The 20,931-nt window shown below is 39.3% G+C and overlaps 4 protein-coding genes across 4 annotated transcripts in view; all 4 read right to left on the bottom strand.

Moving 5' to 3' along the window:
* Positions 1-1,397: 1,397 nt before the first annotated feature.
* LOC129436868 (uncharacterized) lies at positions 1,398-3,919 on the bottom strand. Its single transcript, XM_055195134.2, has 2 exons — positions 3,765-3,919; positions 1,398-3,448 (listed from the first exon to the last, which is right to left on the bottom strand). Exons 1-2 carry the CDS (start codon positions 3,769-3,771, stop codon positions 1,953-1,955), a joined length of 1,503 nt encoding a protein of 500 aa, XP_055051109.2. The 5' UTR covers positions 3,772-3,919; the 3' UTR covers positions 1,398-1,952.
* Positions 3,920-7,322: 3,403 nt separating this feature from the next.
* On the bottom strand, positions 7,323-10,708 carry LOC129436866 (GTPase IMAP family member 8-like). The gene is made up of 3 exons (XM_055195133.2): positions 10,487-10,708; positions 9,418-10,062; positions 7,323-9,159 (listed from the first exon to the last, which is right to left on the bottom strand). The coding sequence occupies exons 1-3, from the start codon at positions 10,512-10,514 to the stop codon at positions 8,183-8,185; spliced, it is 1,650 nt and encodes a 549-aa protein (XP_055051108.2). The 5' UTR covers positions 10,515-10,708; the 3' UTR covers positions 7,323-8,182.
* Positions 10,709-12,196: 1,488 nt separating this feature from the next.
* LOC129436869 (coiled-coil domain-containing protein 134-like) lies at positions 12,197-15,873 on the bottom strand. Its single transcript, XM_073857878.1, is given in 6 exon segments — positions 12,197-13,141; positions 13,527-13,831; positions 13,961-14,045; positions 14,191-14,312; positions 14,387-14,500; positions 15,855-15,873. Coding segments are annotated over 6 exon segments (759 nt in total). The 5' UTR covers positions 15,862-15,873; the 3' UTR covers positions 12,197-13,015.
* Positions 14,545-20,931, bottom strand: part of LOC129436865 (meiosis inhibitor protein 1-like) — a 28,609-nt gene continuing 22,222 nt past the window's right edge. The window contains exons 17-31 of the mRNA XM_073857877.1: positions 20,586-20,739; positions 19,942-20,089; positions 18,929-19,159; positions 18,672-18,825; positions 18,278-18,379; positions 18,089-18,193; positions 17,862-18,013; positions 17,458-17,542; positions 17,205-17,380; positions 16,954-17,035; positions 16,735-16,841; positions 16,240-16,362; positions 16,000-16,103; positions 15,267-15,779; positions 14,545-14,706 (exon numbers count right to left, since the gene is read on the bottom strand). Coding sequence (XP_073713978.1) covers positions 15,674-15,779; positions 16,000-16,103; positions 16,240-16,362; positions 16,735-16,841; positions 16,954-17,035; positions 17,205-17,380; positions 17,458-17,542; positions 17,862-18,013; positions 18,089-18,193; positions 18,278-18,379; positions 18,672-18,825; positions 18,929-19,159; positions 19,942-20,089; positions 20,586-20,739 — 1,829 coding nt within the window. The 3' untranslated portion in view covers positions 14,545-14,706; positions 15,267-15,673. The remainder of the gene's footprint in view (positions 14,707-15,266; positions 15,780-15,999; positions 16,104-16,239; positions 16,363-16,734; positions 16,842-16,953; positions 17,036-17,204; positions 17,381-17,457; positions 17,543-17,861; positions 18,014-18,088; positions 18,194-18,277; positions 18,380-18,671; positions 18,826-18,928; positions 19,160-19,941; positions 20,090-20,585; positions 20,740-20,931) is intronic.

The following is a 20,931-nucleotide window of genomic DNA, read 5'->3' as shown; positions in this document are numbered from 1 at the left end:
ACACTCGGTAAAGGCTGTGGTAAGATCAGGCACTGTCGACCAATCCGATCGCTGACTGGACCGTGGTCTGATGATACGTCGATGAGCAGAGGCGCCTGGCTCATTTGCATTTGACACGCCCTTCGAACAAATCCTTCATGAATAAGTGGGCGGGGTTTGAACGCTGTTATTTGAATATGTTAATATGAGCGCTAAAGTGAGGTCGATTTATTTATTTCTCACTGAAAAATATTTATTTATGTATTTTTTCAGCTTCTAAATCTATAAGATGACACATTAGAAAGACTGTCATACAAAACACCTGCAAATATTATTATAGAAATATTACCATTGATGATTTACACCATTCTAAAGAAATGAGAGAGAAAGAGAGAGAGAGAGAGTTTGAGTGCTGGTGTTTGTATACATTAAACCAGTGGTTTTCAAACTGGGGGCCGGGGCCCCCAGGGGGGCCGCGAGATGGTGCCAGGGGGGCCCCAGTTTTATGACATTTTATGAAATACATTAATTTATCATGAATTCTGTGTAATTAAACCTAAAAAAAATAAGGCTACTAACCAAAAGCACTACTTTTTTGTATAATTAATTTTTTTTAAAATAAAATGTTGAGTTTTAGAACAGTTTTTTGTCACAAATTTTCTTTGGGGGGCCGCGAAGGAATGCACCGTACACAAGGGGGGCCGCACGCTGAAAAAGTTTGGGAACCCCTGCATTAAACATCATATATTTGACTTTAAATGATGTCATCGTGACAGATGTTTGTGAATGTTAAACATGAACACACAGCTATTTGTTTATTATTTCTAAAAGAAGTTGTTAGTAAACCACAAGTTATTTTCTATTGGCCTACATTTATTCAAAATATTGATTGGATGAAAGTTTGGGTATTACCTAACAAATATCTCATTACAAATTAAATTAAATTAAATTCATTTAATTTAAGATAATGTTCACATGTTACCATGCAAATAATTTTTAATCAGACTTATTAAAGATATTGATGTAAATGATTAATTCGGTTTATTATATTCAGAAACAGTAGCGCATATATTCTGTCATTGTCAATATACAAAGAGGCTGTGGTGGAAAGTTTGTACATAATTGACAAGTGTTTCTTTTATAAAATGAAAATGTAATATTTGCCTTTTTAAATGAAAGGCTTACATGATCAATCTCATGATTATACTTTAGTTTCATATTCATGTTTATAAATTCAGCAGTCAGAAACATCTCATATTTCTTTTAGTTTGCATTTCATGTATTGTTTTATTTATTTTAAATGCTGGTTCTATCTATCTGTATAGTCTATGTCATTTTTATTTTGTTTATACCCTTAGCACTCATGTAATGTTCATGTTGTTCAAGCAATCAAAATAAAATATATATAACATGCACACTTCAGTGATTCAGGTTTAATGTTTTAAATTTTTCTTCAGAGAATAACCAACAACAGATTTCAACTCCTCAGTATCATAAAAGTAACCAAACCAGTTTAACTCGACACAACTCAAAATCATTTTCTGTACTTTGTTTCTTAAGGTTTCTCATGTCTAACAGATTGATGTTTTTAATTATAAAGGGGAACCGACAGCAGATCCTGAATCAGTAGTTTAAGAAAATAAATCTGGACACAAGAGGATTTCAAAAGTTTGTGTGTTTAACTGTGCTCTGATCAGTGACAGAGTTCATTATTTACACGTCTGATCCACTGATGTTGATGTTTGATGATCCTGCAAAGCTGTCTGATTACAAATCTACAAATGTTTTTATTTACTGATCTGATTTATCAATCAAATAACACAGCATTATCAATAAACTCTTAACTAGTATAAGTGCTGGTTCATGTCTGGTGATCACACAAAATACAAATATAAATCCTCTTTGGTTAAATATTAAAAGGTCTTTTTCATACAGTATACTGCTGTGGATGTCAAACACACCATTAGCATTGTTCATTTGTTCAGGTAAATCTCATAGGAGTTTCGTTCCGTGTAGCCGTTTCCGCTTCCAGATCGAACTTTTTCCTTCACCACCTTTATCACGAGCCCTCCAGCCAGCACGACTCCAGCCGCCGCTCGTCCGATCTCAGCCGCGGCAGACAGGATCCGTGTGGTCGTTCCAACGCCACCCACCACTTGCGGTGCGGTCACATTTGCGGCACTAGTGGCAACGAGCGCTCCCGCTGCAGTTTCAGCTCCAATCTCTAGCACCGCCCCCACTGCCGCTCCCGTTCCCACAGCCCCACCCACTCCTGCAGCCACACCCACCACTGCTGCACCCATCACTCCCACCTGCTGCAGCGCTTCTAAAGCTGCTTCCTGCGGTCCTGCAGCCTCCGCCCCTGCCAACGCACCCACCGAACCCCCCAGCACTCCACCTGTCGCTGCTCCCAGAGCTACCGCCGTCTTTCCAGAGGCCACTGCAATTATTGTTCCGAGAGCTTTGCCTACACCTGCGCCGCCCGCTGCCGAGACTCCTGCCAGCTGCCCTGCTGCAAAACCCACGGTGCCACCCATCACCGAAGCCCCCGCCGCCGCAGCCAGAGGAGCCGCGGCTCCCAACACGGCCCCCACTGCCATTCCAGTAGCTCCGGCGGCCACCAGCACTTTAACACGCTCAAGAACTTTCCCCGAGAGCGCGGCTTCTGTTCTGAAGCGGCTCAGAGTGGAGCGCAGGGCCTGACGTCTGCTGATCCTCCGCAGCCTCCAGTGTTCGGCCCGCTCCTGCATCGAGCTCTCACCTTCGCTCATCCGTCGCTCCTGTTCCTCCCGGATGGCCCGCTCAGCCTGCAGGAACATATCGCTGCTGTAGCAGATGTTTCCTCCGTCCTCCAGCATCTTCTCCACCATCTGCAGTAAACCTCTCACCTGCGTTCTGTTCTCTGGTTGTCTGTTGTTGATGACGTGATATCGTCCTCCGCATCTTTTCAGCAGAATCTTCAGCCGCTCTGGAGACTCGCTCAGGTACCGCTCCATCCCTACATCCTCCAGCTCATCTCCTCGTGTGAACAGCACCACAGTGTGGCGGAGAAGAGCTTCCTCCCCGAACACACGGACCATCTCCTGCACAGCCCGGTCCTCGTCCTCCGTGTAGCGGCCCAGAGGGATCACGAGCAGGAACGCGTGCGGACCGGGAGCGGTCAGAGCGACGCATTTAGCGATCTCAGAGTGCACATGACTGGCGTCGAGCCGAGTGTCGCCGAATCCCGGCATATCCACCACCAGCACTTTCTTCCACCTGCATCCTTCACACTCCTCACTGCTCTGCTCACACACACGGGTCACTGAACTCGCGCTCAGAGCAGACAGGAAGTGACGACGTCCCAGAATGGTGTTTCCTGTGGCACTCTTCCCTGAACCCGTTCGACCAATCAGAACGAGTCTCAGCTCCTCACTGTCACTCTCTCTCTCCTCCTCGAGTTCACTCACTCGTCCTCCACTCGACTGATCTACAAAAGAGACAAAGAAGAAAAACCTCTCACTGTTTCTGCACCCGTTAAACAGATAATATTGTTTCACTTAATAAAAGGCATAACATAATTCTGCTTTTATAAATTAAAAAAAGCAAACAAAATCATATTTAGCACGTCCATGATCTTTGCAATAACAGTTTCAGTTTCAACAGACTACACAAAGATCGTCTACATATATCTACAGATATTTTCTGTTGTTGATAAACATACACAGCGTGATCAGAGCTGCTCAGTTTTAATGTAACTCGTTCAGAAACACTTTAAATAAAGTATAACATTAAAGTTTTCATACCTGACATGATCTCCGTGTTTGTGTTGACTTCTGTTGTTTGAGCGGACTCGCGCTGCGCATGCGCGGAAGATGAGACGTCATCAGAAGAGATCGGACGCCATCTGTCGGACACTCAGCACATCATCAGTGTTTTATTGTGTCACTGACAGTAAAATGTCATAAAACAAATGAATGAAATTGTTAATATTTTTATGTTTACACTAATAATCTAAACCAAATATGATCTAATGTGATTGGGCTGCTCATGTGTTCCTCTGAATAATCTTTTTTTTTTTCAAATAATAAAATGCTAAGATGAATAAAATATGTAACTTAGCAAATATGATTTAATAATTTAAAATGGCTGTAGTATAAACTGGTGTAAAATCTATCTTTCATCAGATCCAGGATCTGTTCGCTGGATCTTTCAGTACTGTACTCGTGTCAGGAGATTCTGTTCATTACACAAAGTTAATTGACAAGCATAAGACGGATAGAGAGATGAAGAGACAACAACAAACAGAAGACAAACTGATGATGGATTAAAATGCCTTTATTGAATAATCTTAGTTGTGTTTTTTAACGCTCAGTCTGAAATCAAACTGATTCGAGAGCTGTTATTATAGACAACTTTAAAACATTGACCTGTAAAACACATATAGAGATGAAGAGATTATCTATACAACACAACAGGCATTTACTTGTTAACATCAAATACAACCCCAAAACAGAAAAAGTTGGGACACTGTAGAAATTGTGAGTAAAAAAGGAATGGAATAATTTACAAATCTCATAAACTTATATTTTATTCACAGTAGAATATAGATAACATATCAAATGTTGAAAGTAAGATATTTTGAAATGTCATGCCAAATATTGGCTCATTTTGGATTTCATGAGAGCTACACATTCCAAAAAAAGTTGGGACAGGTAGCAATAAGAGGCCAGAAAAGTTAAATGTACATAACAGGAACAGCTGGAGGAGTATCAATGTTTAGGAAAATGAATGTTGTCCTATTCTTTTGTAATACAGACTTCTAGTTGCTCAACTGTCTTAGGTCTTCTTTGTCGCATCTTCCTCTTTATGATGCTCCAAATGTTTTCTGTGGGTGACAGATCTGGACTGCAGGCTGGCCATTTCAGTACTCAGATCCTTCTTCTACGCTGTCTTGATGTTGTAATTTATGCAGTATGTGGTCTGGGATTGTCATGTTTGAAAATGCAAGGTCTTGCCTGAAAGAGACGACGTCTGAATGGGATCATATGTATCTAGAACTTGGATAAACCTTTCAGCATTGATGGTGCCTTTCCAGATGTGTAAGCTGCCCATGACACACGCACTCATGCAACCCCAAACCATCAGAGATGCAGGCTTCTGAACTGATCGCTAATAACAACTTGGGTTGTCATTGTCCTCTTTAGTCCGGATGAAATGGCATCCCAGTTTTTCAAAAGGAACTTCACATTTTGATTCGTTGGACCACAGAACAGTTTTCCACTTTGCCAAAGTCCATTTTAAATGAGCCTTGCCCAGGGAAAACGCCTGTGCTTCTGGATCATGTTTAGATATGGCTTCTTGTTTGACCTACAGAGTTTTAGCTGGCAACAGCGAATGACACGGTGGATTGTGTTCACTGACAATGTTTTCTGGAAGTATTCCTGAGCCCATGTTGTGATTTCCATTACAGTAGCATTCCTGTATGTGATGCAGTGCCGAAGATCACGGGCATCCGGTATGGTATTCCGGTCTTGACCTTTAGGCACAGAGATTGTTCCAGATTCTCTGAATCTTTGAATGATATTATGAACTGTAGATGATGATAACTTCAATCTCTTTGCAATTTTTCTCTGAGAAACTCAGAAAACTATTTTTCGCTACAGCATTGGGGGAATTGGTGATTCTCTGCCCATCTTGACCTCTGAGAGACACTGCCACTCTGAGAGACTCTTTTTATATCCAATCATGTTGCCAATTGACATAATAAGTAGCAAATTGGTCTTCCAGCTGTTCCTTATATGTACATTTAAATGTTCTGGCCTCTTATTGCTACCTGTCCCAACTTTTTTTGGAATGTGTAGCTCTCATGAAATCCAAAATGAGCCAATATTTGGCATAACATTTCAAAATATCTTACTTTCAACATTTGATATGTTATCTATATTCTACTGTGAATAAAATATAAGTTTATGAGATTTGTAAATTAGTCCATTCCTTTTTTACTCACAATTTCTACTGTGTCCCGACTTTTTCTGTTTTGGGGTTGTAAAACCAACAACTTATAAAAGTCTAATCTGTCAGTGTCATGCACCTGAGATCCAAATGCAGGTTTTAGAGTAATACGCAGACAGGATAGCGTCAACAACCAGGCAAACATAAACAGCAAAGGTCCAAATCCATAGTCAAATATCCAAGCGTAGGTCAGGGCAGGCAACAAACAATCAAAAAAACAGGCACGGGTCAGACGCAGAACAGATATAGTGCAGACAGTGCTAACAATACTTCACAATTTCATTACATTACATTAAAAGTAAATATTTGATTTTTACGGGCAGAAATGATACAATGTGACTCCATATAAGACACGTCATTCTGGTCAAAAGACACAAATTCATGAATATAAAAGTTCATAATACACACTGAATTTAATTCAGTTTAAAAACAAGGTAGCAAATAAAACACAAAACACATAAAATTTAGTCAGTCTTAGGCTATAAGGTTTAAGATAAAGACAGGGTTCCTGCAGGTTTCACCAAGTCAAATTTAAGACTTTTTAAGACCTTTTTAAGACCATTATGAGTGAAATTTAAGACCAAAGCGGCACAATGATCTCAGAAATTCTCAAAACATATTTTTATTATATCTTTGTTTATTTATTTATTTATTTATTTTTTTGACAAATAAAATCCACTAATATGGGAAGACCAGTATGGTCAGCTGCTGATATGTGGCTTGTTAGCATGTTTTACACTTTCTCCACCCATACGTTATGTGCATAAATATGCACTATACCGTCATCGCATTTATTCCCCTCTCTAATTACACAATAATGAAATGAAAAGGAAATTTACTATTAAAAGGCTGTTTGTGGTTTGTTGTGTGTTGCAAACAAGGCCGTTTCTAAATCCGAAGGCTGTAGCCTCCAGAGGTCGCATTTGTAGGCTGCAGATGAAAACTGTGTAACACTAAAGTTGACTCATTGTTGATGGCGCGGGACTTGACGGCCTGACTGTTTAAGTTGATTTTTAATAAAGCAGTGTTGATTTTTTCGCTTCTGGGTCCTCTGTTTCAGAACCTTGCAAATGCTCTGGTAAGCCACGGGCTAGTTGGTTAAATTAACACAGAAAAGATGTTTCTCACCAAACCTACAGTATACAGTCGGATCACAACATCTGAAATATAGCTTATGGCATGAATTGCGTGGATTATAATAGCCTACATTTGTATTCTCTTTAAAAAATAATGATTAAAAACTGGATTGAAGAGACATTCAGTGACACGCAAAGTGCAGAGCTTTTCTTTTTAGAGGCCCACCCATCAAATACATTCTTCCTCCGTCACTGAGGCATTTTAATTTACCATTTTATTTTTTTTCGGACAACCTTTTCGGGAATAAATGGAGGTAAGAAATTTAAGACTTGGGTTAATTAAATTTAAGACCTAGGGTGAAAATCTGGCCATTTTTAAGACTTTTTATGGCCTTAAATTTAACTTTCTAAATTTCAGACTTTTTAAGACTTTTTAAGACCCCGCGGGAACCCTGAAAGACATTTCCTCAAGTGCACATTTTACTGCAAACAAAACTGCTAAAACTACTCTGCTACACCAGATAAAGTTTAGGACAATAATTGAAAACTAACTAATAGTTTTGTTCTTTTATGTTATCTTCTAGTTTTTACTTTAGTGTAGCTCTTTCAGGTTTAGATGGAGTCAGGTAGACATACATCGCCATTTATGCTTATGAATAATCTTAACATGTATGCTGGTTTGTGGTGTAGGAGAATTACAGTTAAGATCGATAATGAGAAAGGAAGAGCAGAAGTCAGAGATGAAATGAATAGAAGAGAATTCTTTGCAGTTCACTCAGCAGAAGTCGTCAACTTCAACACTCAACAAGGAGATAATAAAACTACGTCATTATGTTAATCTTCTGACGTCCAGTTCAGAGCACATCTAATTTGAGTAACAGTATGACAGCAATGACCCTTTCCGTGGTCATGCTGGTTTAATGCAGTGCTTCACAAACTGATGGGTGAGATGGTGCCAGGGCCCCCCAGTTTTATTTGTAACACTTTATAAAATACAATACTTTATCATAAATTCATTAACACTAGGTTATATCATTGTATTTGTTTTGTTTAATTCAGATTTTAAGTTTGAGATTGTTTTATGTCATGAATTTTCTGAGGTTGAAATGTCTAAGGTTCTTGTGTGTCTGATCTCATTGTATTCCACACATCGTCTGTTTTGCAAGTTTCCGTGTGGCTCTAACTGCGAGTCTAACAGCTTCTATACGGCTTATACCTTTACTCTCAGCTTCCTTTATTGCATCTTCTTTCTCCTCATGTGTTACTCTAACCTTGTTCAGAAGTTGGGCGACGGCTGTTATGCACATATCAGTTAAAGATTGCTCAGCCTCACATCGAGACTCGGCTGCTAAACGCCAGAAAATTTTCTGCCATTCAGTTTGAGTGACAGGGTGTCGATGCTCCTTCTTATACTTCTCAATTTTCTCATCCAACTTCTGTTTCTGGATGTTCTTAATGTATTCCTCTGCTTCGGCAAACATCTCATTTGTAAAGTGTCCTCCATTTTCTCTCACCATCGTCTCTATGTTTGTGAGGAGATCTTGAAACTGTGGGTAACTTGTAGATTTGTTATCCAGACAGAAGAATCTGTTTCCACAACTCTGCACAAGAAACTGAAGATCTGGATCACTGTTCTCTATATACTGCTCAATGGTTTTCTTTTCTTCATCTAACAGATGTTTGTGTGTAAAGAGGATTATGGAGTATTTTTCCATCTGTCTTCCAAACACTTCTTTGAGCTGCTCCACAGTGTTTTTCTCTTCTGGAGTAAATCGTCCCACTTTAATGACAATAATGAAAGCGTGTGGTCCGGGGAACGAATAACTTATGCATTTCACAATTTCTGTTAAAACCTCTTGTTCACTGAGCTCATTATCATAAAGTCCAGGTGTGTCGATCACAGATATATGTTTGCCACACCTACTGGAAGATTCTGAACTGCATTTTTTTGTCTCAGATTTTGAGCTGGCAGCAGATTGGAAGTGATTACGGCCGAGGATGGTGTTCCCTGTCGCACTTTTCCCAGCTCCAGTTTTTCCCAACAGCACGACTCGGAGCGTCTGTTGCTCTTTCTCATGTGAAGCAGATAATGATGGACTGTCTTCTGAAACTACAGCAGCAACCAAATCAACAAAATTAGGCATCAAACAAACATTCAAATAAATAAATGAGATAAAGTAAGAGCAGTCTATATAAACACATTCATAAATGTACTATATATGCATGTACTGTATTTATATAGGGTAGATTTAAAATGTTGAGATTTATGTAATAGTTCTTTTCTGTCTATTCACCAAGAGCTTCCTGGCCTAAAAAAAGATAAAGAATATCTGCTATAGTTTAAAAACATGAATTAAAAAAATCTTACACAGAATATCAGGAAGGTCTTTGCTTGAGCTCCTTTGTCTTGGTTGCATGAAATATTTCCCACAGTTTTCTGCTACAATTCCTTTAATCTTCTGCAGTAATTCTGGCACTTGATTTCCCACTTCACGTTTATTATTGAAACAGTGGAACGCTCGTCCACATGTAGTAACCAATCGCTGGAGGTCAGCGTGATCTGGGTTTTGTAGATACTCATCTATTGTCTCCTCCTCATCCTCCAGCTCATCTCCATGTGTGAACAGAACCATGATGTACTTCTGAATGTTTGGACCTAATAAAGATTTAATAAAATACAGAATCTCTTCTTCATTTCCCACAGGTTTGTCTAAAGGTGTTACGAGCAGTACTGCACTGAGACCTGCTGTACACAGAGAGACGAGATGATCGCTCATGTTCTTCAGCTGCTCTTCATTGAGATCTGGATCAAGAAGATCTGGAGTATCAATCACATGCACTTCTTTATCTCCGATGTCTGTTTGTATCTCACAAACTTCAGCTTCAGGTTTTTTCACTTTAAATTTTCTTTGTCCTAGTATAGTGTTTCCTGATGAGCTTTTCCCAGAACTCTTCCTGCCCAGAAGAAGAATCCTCACAACAGACTCATCTGTGGAGCTAACACCTGATGAATCTAAAATATAGAAAATTATTGTAAATCTGATTCATTCAGAATATTGTAGTAGCAGTTAAAACAAGATTTCAGCTCAGTTAAAGTGACCCGTGAGCAGTTGTGTAAACTTTTTACTAAAAGTTAGTCATGTATTGTTTTCTACAGGACTGATCATAACTGTTTTATTTATGTTACATAAAAGATAGATTGTTCTAATTTAATTCCAAATATTACTGCTACTTCTTAAGTCTTAACTTACAGCTATGTTTATGCAACTGGCAACACTGTGTTTTGCATTTCAAAATTTACTATCAATCATTCTGAGGTTCTTGATGTGTTCATAACTTAATGACAAATTTAAACAACCAACTCACATTCTAATATTAAAACTAAAAACACCACAGCTTGTTTCATCTTACATAAACGGTGTTAAAAAAACACTTACCAGGAACTGATTTAGCACCCTCCGCCATCTTTACTGTGTACAAGACTGATCACAAGCAGCTGAAAAAAAGCATAACCTACTTCCTTAAAAATAAGTATCACAACTGAAAATACTTCTATTTCTATGTTTGTATCTAATCTTTGAAATAATTTGCCAATAAAATTACACATTCAGCAAAACAATATCAGACAGAAGACCTGCTGAGCTCAGACTGAACTTCACTTTCACTTCACTTTTTGCAGCAATAAACATCAACACACACTTAAAGGGGACATTTCACAAGACTTTTTTAAGATGTAAAACAATTATTTGATGTCTACAGAGTGCGTATGTAAAGTTTTAGCTCAAATACCCCACACAGATCATTTATTATAACATGTTTAAATTAACACTTAGTAGGTGCGATCAAAAATGTGCCGCTTTTGGGTGTGTCCTTTAAAATCCAAATGAGTTGATCTCTGCACGAAATGACAGTGTTGTGATTGGATAGTCCAGATTAAGGGGTGGTATTATATTATTAAGATCGCCTTCTGACATCAGGGGAGACAAATTTCAATAAGCTATTTTTTCACAGGCTTGCAGAGAATGGTTAACCAAAACTAAGTTACTGGGTTTTTCACATTTTCTAGGTTGATAGAAGCACTGGGGACCCAATTATAGCACTTAAACATGGAGACAGATTCTCATGATATGTCCCCTTTAATCAGGGGTGTCCAAACTTGGTCCTGGAGGCTGGATGTCCTGCAGAGTTTATGATGTTGACTTCCTTCAACACACCTGCCTGAAAGTTTCTAGTCGGCCTTGGAAGACCACGATAAGCTTGATGAGGTGTGTTTGATTAGGGTTGGAGCAAAACTCTGCAGAGACGCCGGCCCTCCAGGAGCAGGACTCGACACCCATGCCTTTAAAGGAGCTGAACGTAACACTGACGTCTAAACTTAAAATATTGGAGATGTTTTCTCCCTGTAGCCTCTCGAGTTGCCAGACACATACAGGAGCGCGAGTGACGATGGAAAGCACAAGTTTATCTACTCTTATTTATTGGTGTCAGCAAATTACAAACTTGTCATGTAGATATTTATTACTCAATCTGAGGTTCATTCCTTACGAAAATTAATCATGGTTTTAATACAGTTAAAAACAAAAATTCATGGTTACTCTATTGTTTCAATACCACAAAAAAAATTCTGAAGGGATATTGGAGGTTGCGTCCACCAGAAATTGCATTTATGGGCCATTACAGTCTCTTTTTAGTCAACCTTGATAACTAGCAACTGAGCTGTCAAAATACACTATTGTGTAAATTGGCAGTGGGCAGAATCACACAGACCAAAACACAGACATAGCAACACGAAAGGCACATTTCAAAAAGAGAATTACTGTCTACAAGATTGTTTTTTCCACAGAAACAGATAGGTGAACTTAGCATGTTTCTTAAATATCTATGAATATATTATAGTATCTGTTTTTATTAGTACAGTCAAAAACTTACATACTGCTCCTTTAACACAACCTATGAGCAACACACACTAGAGTTGATGTCAAATACATTTCCTTTTCATATTATAATAATCTAATATTAATCTTACATTGAAAAAATTACAGTCAGACGGAAGAATTACAAAGCATTTATGATTAATGTTTAAGTGTAAAAGTATCAGTTCAGACTCCGATTGAACATTTTTCTAAATGATGAACTTTGAACAGATGTTGGATTCTCACATGATGAGTTTATTCAAACAGAAAGGGAAGTGAATCTGAACAGAGATTCTCATCTGCATTCACACTCGTTTTAGTATCTTTCCACATTAAATCATAAAACATTCATGAATCTCAATCTCTCTGTAAAGGGTTTCTGACTTCTGGCAGTGCAGTGATGAATCTACACATCTGATCTCAGGTCACAACTCTAGTCTGTCTGTCTCTCTCTCTCTCTCGCACGCACAACCTTAACATTAAAGAAGTCAATGGAAAACATCAATGATTGTATTATTTGAGTATATTGTGTAGCAAAACAAAATTTAAATTTAATTCCACTTTCTTATATATATATATGTGAACCTAAAGCATTTCTATAAGTGTACACTTTAAACCTATACACTTTTATTATTTCTGTTAAATACCTATAGGATCTGCCCTGCAATGCCCGAAATATCCTCATCTGAGAAACAGACCCCACCCCTTACAATCAACCCTGAACCCCACCCACTCATCAGACCACACCCACTGATCAGACCACTCCCATAAAGGCAGTACAGTACAATATTTAAATCTCCCAATAATACAACAGCACTACACACATCTGAACAAGAGTGAATATAATGAAGATCTTCTGTAAGCCCTCACCTCCCGAGATAAAAACAGTTTGAAGAGTCTTTGTGAAAATCTGTAAACGTTTGACGTCCACGAGAGATTTCCCAGCAGAAGTGAGTGAACACTGTGGACTCCCTGATTCATCCACTGATCTTCTGCTGTCCTGTCCTCCTCCTCCTCCTCCTCCTCATCATCATCATCATCATCATCACATCTCTATAACTCTGAACGAGAACGAGAGATTCTGGGACCTTTTCTGATCTCCTTCCTCTTCTCCTCCTTCCTCCTCCTCTTCTCTTCCTCACGGAGGATTTTCTGAAACGCCTCTGCTGTGTGAAGCACCTGACACACACACATTCATCACAGTCAATTACAAATAAGACAAACTATTCTAACATACACTCAGTTATTATCAAACTTTACGTATGGGTTAATCAATATTTTAGAAAGCTGAAACATTCGCTGATAATCCACTGAGCAGGTGAACAGAAGTGTGATAGTGTCATATAAGACACAATAATGTACATGCTGTTGTTGTGTTTATCATCGATTTCACTCAAAGATGCCAAATAGAGTAAATATATTCCATGAATTTGTGTGATTATTAACCAATATTATATATAATAAATGAAATAAACACTGATAGTTGTGTATATTTGTGATACGTGTGAATAAAGTATGGTGTTTAAACTAAACCTGATGTGTGTGTTTGTGTGTGTGTACATACGTCATCTCTCTCTGTACGGTATGGATTGAGGAAGTCTGAAGATTTCTCTATGATTCCCAACTCCTGTGACATCATAAGTCAATATTTCTCACTTCATCACCCTCCATAATGCACCAGTCTCACCAGTGAAAGGACGTGCTGGTGTGCTCCTCCAGTAAAGACACCCGTCTGATTACAGAAACTCAAACCCCAGCGCAGAAGACCGCTCCAATCTGGATTACGATCATAATAATGATGAACTATACGAGGAAAACGCAGAGCCACGTCTCCAAAAAACGCTGTGTTCTCCACCACATGAGAGTACGCTACAGAAGAGAGAGAGAGAGAGAGAGAGAGAGAGATACAGAGAGAGAGAAAGATAAGTGTCAGGTTGAGTTTTATATCAGTGTGTGTGTGTGTGTGTGTGTGTGTGTGTGTGTTATCTTCTCTCTCACCTTCTTTGATTTTGTCATCTTGTGGAAAAGGATCATCAGGCTTCATATTAGCAGCTATAAGCACAGCTCGAGAATCTTCTAGCACCTACACACAACACACACACACACACACACACACACACACACACACACACACACACACACACACACACACACACACACACACAGTGTTTTGAGATCAGACTAGAGTCATCCAGAATGAATACATGATGATGAATCAGAGATGAGACCTTGAAGAGTCCCTTCAGCATGATGTCTATGATCTTATACTGCTGGTTGATGTCATTGAGCTCCACCAGGTTCTTCAGAGCGTTCAGTTGATCTTTCCTCTTCGTCTCAAACAAACGTTTATCTGAGGATGATGTTCAGGAAAACACAAATACACAACCAGAACATCTATACATGTTTGTGTTGTCTTAAGGATACAGATCTCCAGGTTTGAGTCTTGTCGTCTGTGTCTCTGTGTGTCAGAATCTGAACTGAGAGCAGCTGGAACCGCCAGCATCATCATCACCAGTGTACAAACACTCATCATGATCACTAAAAACACACAAACACTCATCATGATCACTAGAAACACTCATCATGATTAATAGAAACACACACAAACACACATCATGATCACTAGAAACACACACAAACACTCATCATGATCACTAGAAACACACAAACCCTCATCATGATCACTAGAAACACACAAACACTCATCATGATCACTAGAAACACACAAACACTCATCATGATCACTAGAAACACACACATTCACAGCCTACACAAACACATAAGATGTGATGAATCGTCTGATCCAGACCTTACTCTCTTCAGTAGATCACTGATCTCATCATCATCACTTTAACTCTTGATGGTTTCTCCAGTCAGATAGATGATTTCTGATGATCAGTGTTTATATTCTGGTTGACTGAACTACAGCTAAAATGTTAACCTCTGTATGATAAATCATTAAACTCTCTCTATATTACACCCACACAAATATTCATACGAGCTTATTATTCACCATTACAACACTGTTGCCATTACTGTAGATAATGAATGATTGTATTGTCATGCTATCATTAATATAAACTCATTCAGATTTAATGTGAAGATCGGACTGCTGCACATCAGACACTAAATAAACACTCAAACACATCTACACTACATCAAATAATACAATAATAAACACGAGCGCGTTATTCTTCAGTAGAAATATCCTAACACACATACACATACATATATATAATGATGATGATGATGATCAGGTGCTGTGTTATGATCCAGTCTGACTCCAGATCAGTGTTTTACTCACCTTACACGCGTTGCTAGAGATCACAGATGTTAAATTCATCTATCGGTGTGAATTAAACGCGTGACACGTTCATTTACATGTCGCGCGCATCTTCCATTCTGAAACTGCCACGCGCGCTGTCGGTTTCCGCACGGACAGATTTCAGCGACGCACGCACATGCGCAGATGTCACGACAATTTATCATTCATTTTGCTTTAATCCAATAAACATAACAATTGAACATCACATCTATACAACAATATAACATTAAATAATCTATAAACAATCTGTTATAATGTCAACAAATCATTTCAATATAATGTAAACATATTATGATAAATAATCAATATAACGCTGTATAATATCAACAAATCATATAATGACAGAATACATAAAACATGAGAGGAGTGAGATGTGTTTGTCTGATTCAGATGATCTGAGTGTTAACTGTGAGATCAGACAGAAGCACAGAGACACCATCAATCTGACTGATACACACTTGTGTTAAGAACAAACACACACAATCATCATGACTGATACACACTTGTGTTAAGAACAAACACACACAATCATTATTTACACATTTAGTAGACATTGTTACGACTTACAGTGCATTACCAGATAAACATTTATCATCATGTTTGTTCCCTGGATTTGAACCCATGACCTGTTGTGTTACTAACACAATTCCACTGAGCTACACATCAGTAGACAGAGAGTGTTGTGTGTCATTGTGTGTCTGTGTGAGGATACAGCATGTGTTGATGTGGACTGTCAGAGGTCTCATGATGTGGAAGTGACTCCAGTAAAGTCTCCATCCTCATCCTCAGACCTTCAGGAGGAGAAAGAGCACAACACTACACACACACACACACACACACACGCACGCACGCACGCACGCACGCACACAAACACATATATTTATAAATGAGATCAAAATGTGATGTTTAATGTTATCTGTATGCATGTGTGTCTGTATGTGTGTGTGTGTACTTGTGTAAGCAGCAGTCTCAGTGTGTTGTGTGTGATTTGTGTTACTCCATGTCTCTCCACCTCCTCACACAACAACTCAACTTCAGTCTTCCACTCAGAGATCCCTCCACCAAAACACACCAGCTGTGGGAACACACACGGACGCACACAAAATATATCTTGTTTTATATTCTATATATTTAAGAATTTTCCAGTTTTCTGCAAATTTTTCTTTCATGTAAAGCTTTAAATAAATATGATTTGAATTATTTGTGTGTTTTGTAGTCATGTAGAGATCACTGGAGTCTAACTACATTGAGATAACAGCAGAAAATACACTGGACAAGTTTATCAGTCATCACACAATCAAACTAATGTTCATTATAAGAGAATATTCTGCATCATCAGATGATTATTATTATTTTAATGAACCTGTCTGAATATAAACACTATCGCTCACCTGATGCAGGTCAAGTATGTCAGTACAACAGTTGTGTGTTTATGTGTGTGTGTTACCTGTGTGATGAGGGTGAGTATAGCAGGGTGTAGTACAAGACTTCCTCTACAGGACAGGAGAGAGAAGAGCAGGAAATGCATCCAGGGCTGAGAGAGCATCCGCTGGACTACACACAAATTAATCATTTACTATTCACTGTCTGAGAACAACACAAACACTTACACACAGACAGACAGACAGACAGACAGACAGACAGACAGACAGACACACACACGTACCTATGGCAGTGTTTCTTCTGTTCAGAAAACCAATCAAAGACCTCAAACAGTTCACAGCGGTGCTTATCATCATATCCTGTTTCTACACACACACACGCACACACAGAGAGAGACAGTGAAGTATATAATAATATAAAGGACAAGCAGAGATGAGCAGATGATTTAAGTAATATTTCAGTATGATATAATGTAAACACACGTTTATGAGTATTGTTATGAAATGATTGTGTTGTTTATTTTGTGAGTCAGACCTGCAGTGTGAGTCCACACAGTGCTGTCATGAGTGTCTGTGCTTCACTGTATACGAGTGGATGTAGAGCGCCATCTACTGACTGAAGAGAGCGTTGCAGCACTGCAGTCTGAGAGACACACACCAGTGAACACTCGTCTACATCCAACCACACCTGCAACAATCTCATACTACACACTACACAAACACACAAAGATGTTAACACAATATATCATTCTATAGATGTATTTTGATTTGACAGACAGTTGTCTTACTCAACAGCAGGCTGTCTGTGTGTCTCTTCCTGAAGGCCAGTCGTCTCACTATCTCATGAAGATCTATTGTGATGTTCCTGTGAATCTAACGCACGCACACACACACAAAGATCAGAAGTTTATGTCAACACAGCTAAACAGACATTAAATCTGCAGAGAATGATCCTGCATGTCTCTCTCTCTCTCCCTCTATTGAGGCTTCAGTAAATGGACAGAGAGCTGTGTTAGTTCCAGAGTCCTGACATAAGAACTCCTGCAGCAGTCACATATTTACCTGCGCTGTGTCTGTATGTGTCTCACCTGTGCTGTATGTGTCTCACCTGTACAGTGTCACCTATGCTATGTGTGTGTGTCACCTGTGCTGTATGTGTCTCACCTGCACAGTGTGTGTGTGTGTATTTTACCTGCACAGACTGTCTGTGTTGTAGGGAGATTAGGGTGGCGATTAGAAGAAGTGAAGAGCACTGTAGGGATGATGAAGATGATGATGAAGAGGGAGAGAGAACATTCTCCAACACCTCCATCAGTCTGATGTTACCCAGCAGCAGAGACACAACTAACACACATGAACACAATGAGTCTGATGTTATAGTATACAGATGTGTGAGTGTGTGTTTTCTCTTGTGTTTACCTCGGTCAGTGCAGTGTGATGGACACAGACTCAAGAAACAGTACAGACAGTTCAACACAGACAGCAGCAGCTCATTGGAGTTCATCTTTGCAACCAGATTACTGACTACAAGCACACAAACACACAATATATAACACACATACAGCTGGTTTACATATAAACTCTGTACATGTGTGTGTATTTAATTACCATGATAAAGCAGTTTGAAGTCTGTGTGATTCATTTCAGTTTGAGCAGATGTTTTACTCTGAAGCACAGTCAGCACATCCACTAACACAGACACTCGAAAATCTGAGACAGAGAATTCATCTTAGTTTATTTTCATGAAATAATTCATATGATGTAATGTGATAAACGGCAGCAGAAAGCAGTCACGGTGCGAATGATTAAACGATTAGCTGCTGATGTAATGATCCTATTGACTGACAGGAAATGTAAAACTTTTCTTACTACACTTTTCTTTGACAAATACAGACATTCACATGATAAAGTTATTTAATAAACTGTATCTTATATCAATGTAAGTTAGTTAAGTCAATAATCTGTTTCAGTCTTCAGTCAGTTAATGTGCTGATGTCCTGACCTGTGTGTGTGAGTTTCTGCAGGAGATTCAGTAAAGCTGATTTTATCTGATGACAGAGATCACAACTACTGCTGATGTCATCTGATGACATGAAACACTTTAACACACGTTCAGCTCGGTGTGCTGCAGGAGCGTCAGCTTCACAAACCACAACCTGAGAAAAACACAGACACATTAAACACAGACACAAACAAAACAGCAGTGTGCACACTAACTATTATATCTAGCAGTGGACATAAGTGAGTATCTGTACTGACCAGCATAGAGATGAGAGCGTCTGGATGTTCATGAAGAAGCTGCAGAAGATCTGACTGCATCTGATCCTCATCTGATCCACCACAGAGACGTTCAGTCAGAGCCGTCACTCCGAAACGCTCCGACAGCTCCGGGTAACAGAAGATAAACTTCAGGATAGAGGGATGAAAAGAGGAGAGAGAGAAGAGCAGAGGAGAGCAGGACAGAGCTTTACTGATGCTCTTCACAGCAACCTTAAAAGAGACAGACACAGAAAAACAGGACAATATGTTATTTTTCTACACTTGTTAACTGTGTCAGAGAAAGTCCAGTAGAGACGATGACTGCTTGTGGCAGAGACCATTGCACATCGCACAGTAGAGATGATTGGAGGGTCAATGGTTTACTCCTTTTATTTTTTTACTCATTTATGACAAGGTACTTGATTGGTGGACAAACAAAGTGTGTACTGTCTAATCACATGCTGATCAGTCTGCATGCTGCCACAGAAGGTCATCAAGTGTAATGTTGTATGTTGTTCCTTATTAACACACTAACTGTTCTTCTATATAGATAGACATTAAATGGCGCTTTTCCATTGCATAGTGCCCCACGGTTTGGTTTAGTTTGGGTCAGGTCAGCTTACTTTTGGGAGCTTTTCCATTAGGTGCAGTTTGTGGTACTCAATACTTTTTTTAGTACCACCTCGGTTGGGGGTCGCAGCGACCCGAGCTGATACCAAACGTGACGTGAAAACACTGTAGATCACTGATTGGTCTGAGAGAATCGTCATTACCAGCGTCATCGCTATAATGTAAAGATTAGCTTTACCTCAGGGTGTCATACTTGTATGATGTCACAGCAGTAGGCAGCGCAAATATAACGAAATGCCTATAATCCCTCCCACTGCGAAGTGATACTAAACTCGATGTAAAAGCTAACCACGCCAAAGTGAGGTGAGCTGACCCGACCCAAACTAAATCTAACCCTAAGCGCCATAAAAGAGTAATGTGTGTGTTAGTTAAGTTCGTAGTACTGTGTCCAGATGAGTGCAGCTGTGTTGAGTGACAGACAGCAGGTAGATAACAGACGACTGCACAGGTGGAGGCAAAGAAACATCATTGAGATCCTGAACACAGATGAACTGAAGCACACTGGAGAAGACTGAAGAGTCACACATCAGCCTGTAACACACATATCACACTGTTAACATGAATATACCCATCAAGCACAGGGATATAAAGTAAATGATAGGGCTGGGTAAAAATATTGATTCATCAATGCATTGCAATTATTTGTTTCTCAATTCAATATCGATTCATCAAATCCTATGAATCGATTCAGCCCCCCGACCAGTGGCGGCGCTGTGGGCAACACTCTAGTGAGAGCGTTCAGCGTTGTACAAGACGCGCTTTATCAAAACAGAAAGATCAAAGATGTCAAACAGCAGGACTTCTTTCAAGCCTGCACCTTCAACTCGATCAAACATTAGTAATACTACACACATTATTTAAAAATATATTCTCAGGTACTTAATTGCTTGTGTATTTACTTATTATTGAATCGATACCGAAGCAAGTAAATCAATATAGAACTGATTTGAATCGAAGCCTCAAGAATCGAAATCGAATCGAATTACAAACAATACCCAGCCCTAGTAAATGAGTACACTAAACACACCTGTCTCCATGCAGCAGGGACACATGCAGAAGATAGATGAGACAATACTGTGTGTTTATGATCGACTCGGATGAATCCACCAGCAGAGAGCACCAATCAGACGCAGAGCAGAACAGAGACACCAAACACTCCTCCAGTATACACTCCACATGAGCTGTACAAACACACAACAACACTGATATTATACACACAAACACCCACTCCTCCAGTATACACTCCACATGAGCTGTACAAACACACAACAACACTGATATTATACACACAAACACACACTCCTCCAGTATACACTCCACATGAGCTGTACAAACACACAACAACACAGATATTATACACACAAACACACACA

Source organism: Misgurnus anguillicaudatus, chromosome 19 (genome assembly GCF_027580225.2).
Source record: "Misgurnus anguillicaudatus chromosome 19, ASM2758022v2, whole genome shotgun sequence".
Taxonomy (NCBI): Eukaryota; Metazoa; Chordata; class Actinopteri; order Cypriniformes; family Cobitidae; genus Misgurnus; species Misgurnus anguillicaudatus.
Note: the sequence above shows the minus strand (reverse complement) of the source record. Positions and strands in the feature narration are given on the sequence as shown.

Coding starts and splice junctions, on each gene's coding strand:
- LOC129436866 (XM_055195133.2), bottom strand. CDS start 10,514: ATGGCGGAGGGTGCTAAATCAGTTCCTG. Junction 10,063..10,486: donor GGGTGCTAAATCAGTTCCTG/GTAAGTGTTTTT, acceptor TCTATATTTTAG/ATTCATCAGGTGTTAGCTCC. Junction 9,160..9,417: donor AGACCTTCCTGATATTCTGT/GTAAGATTTTTT, acceptor TTGCTGCTGTAG/TTTCAGAAGACAGTCCATCA.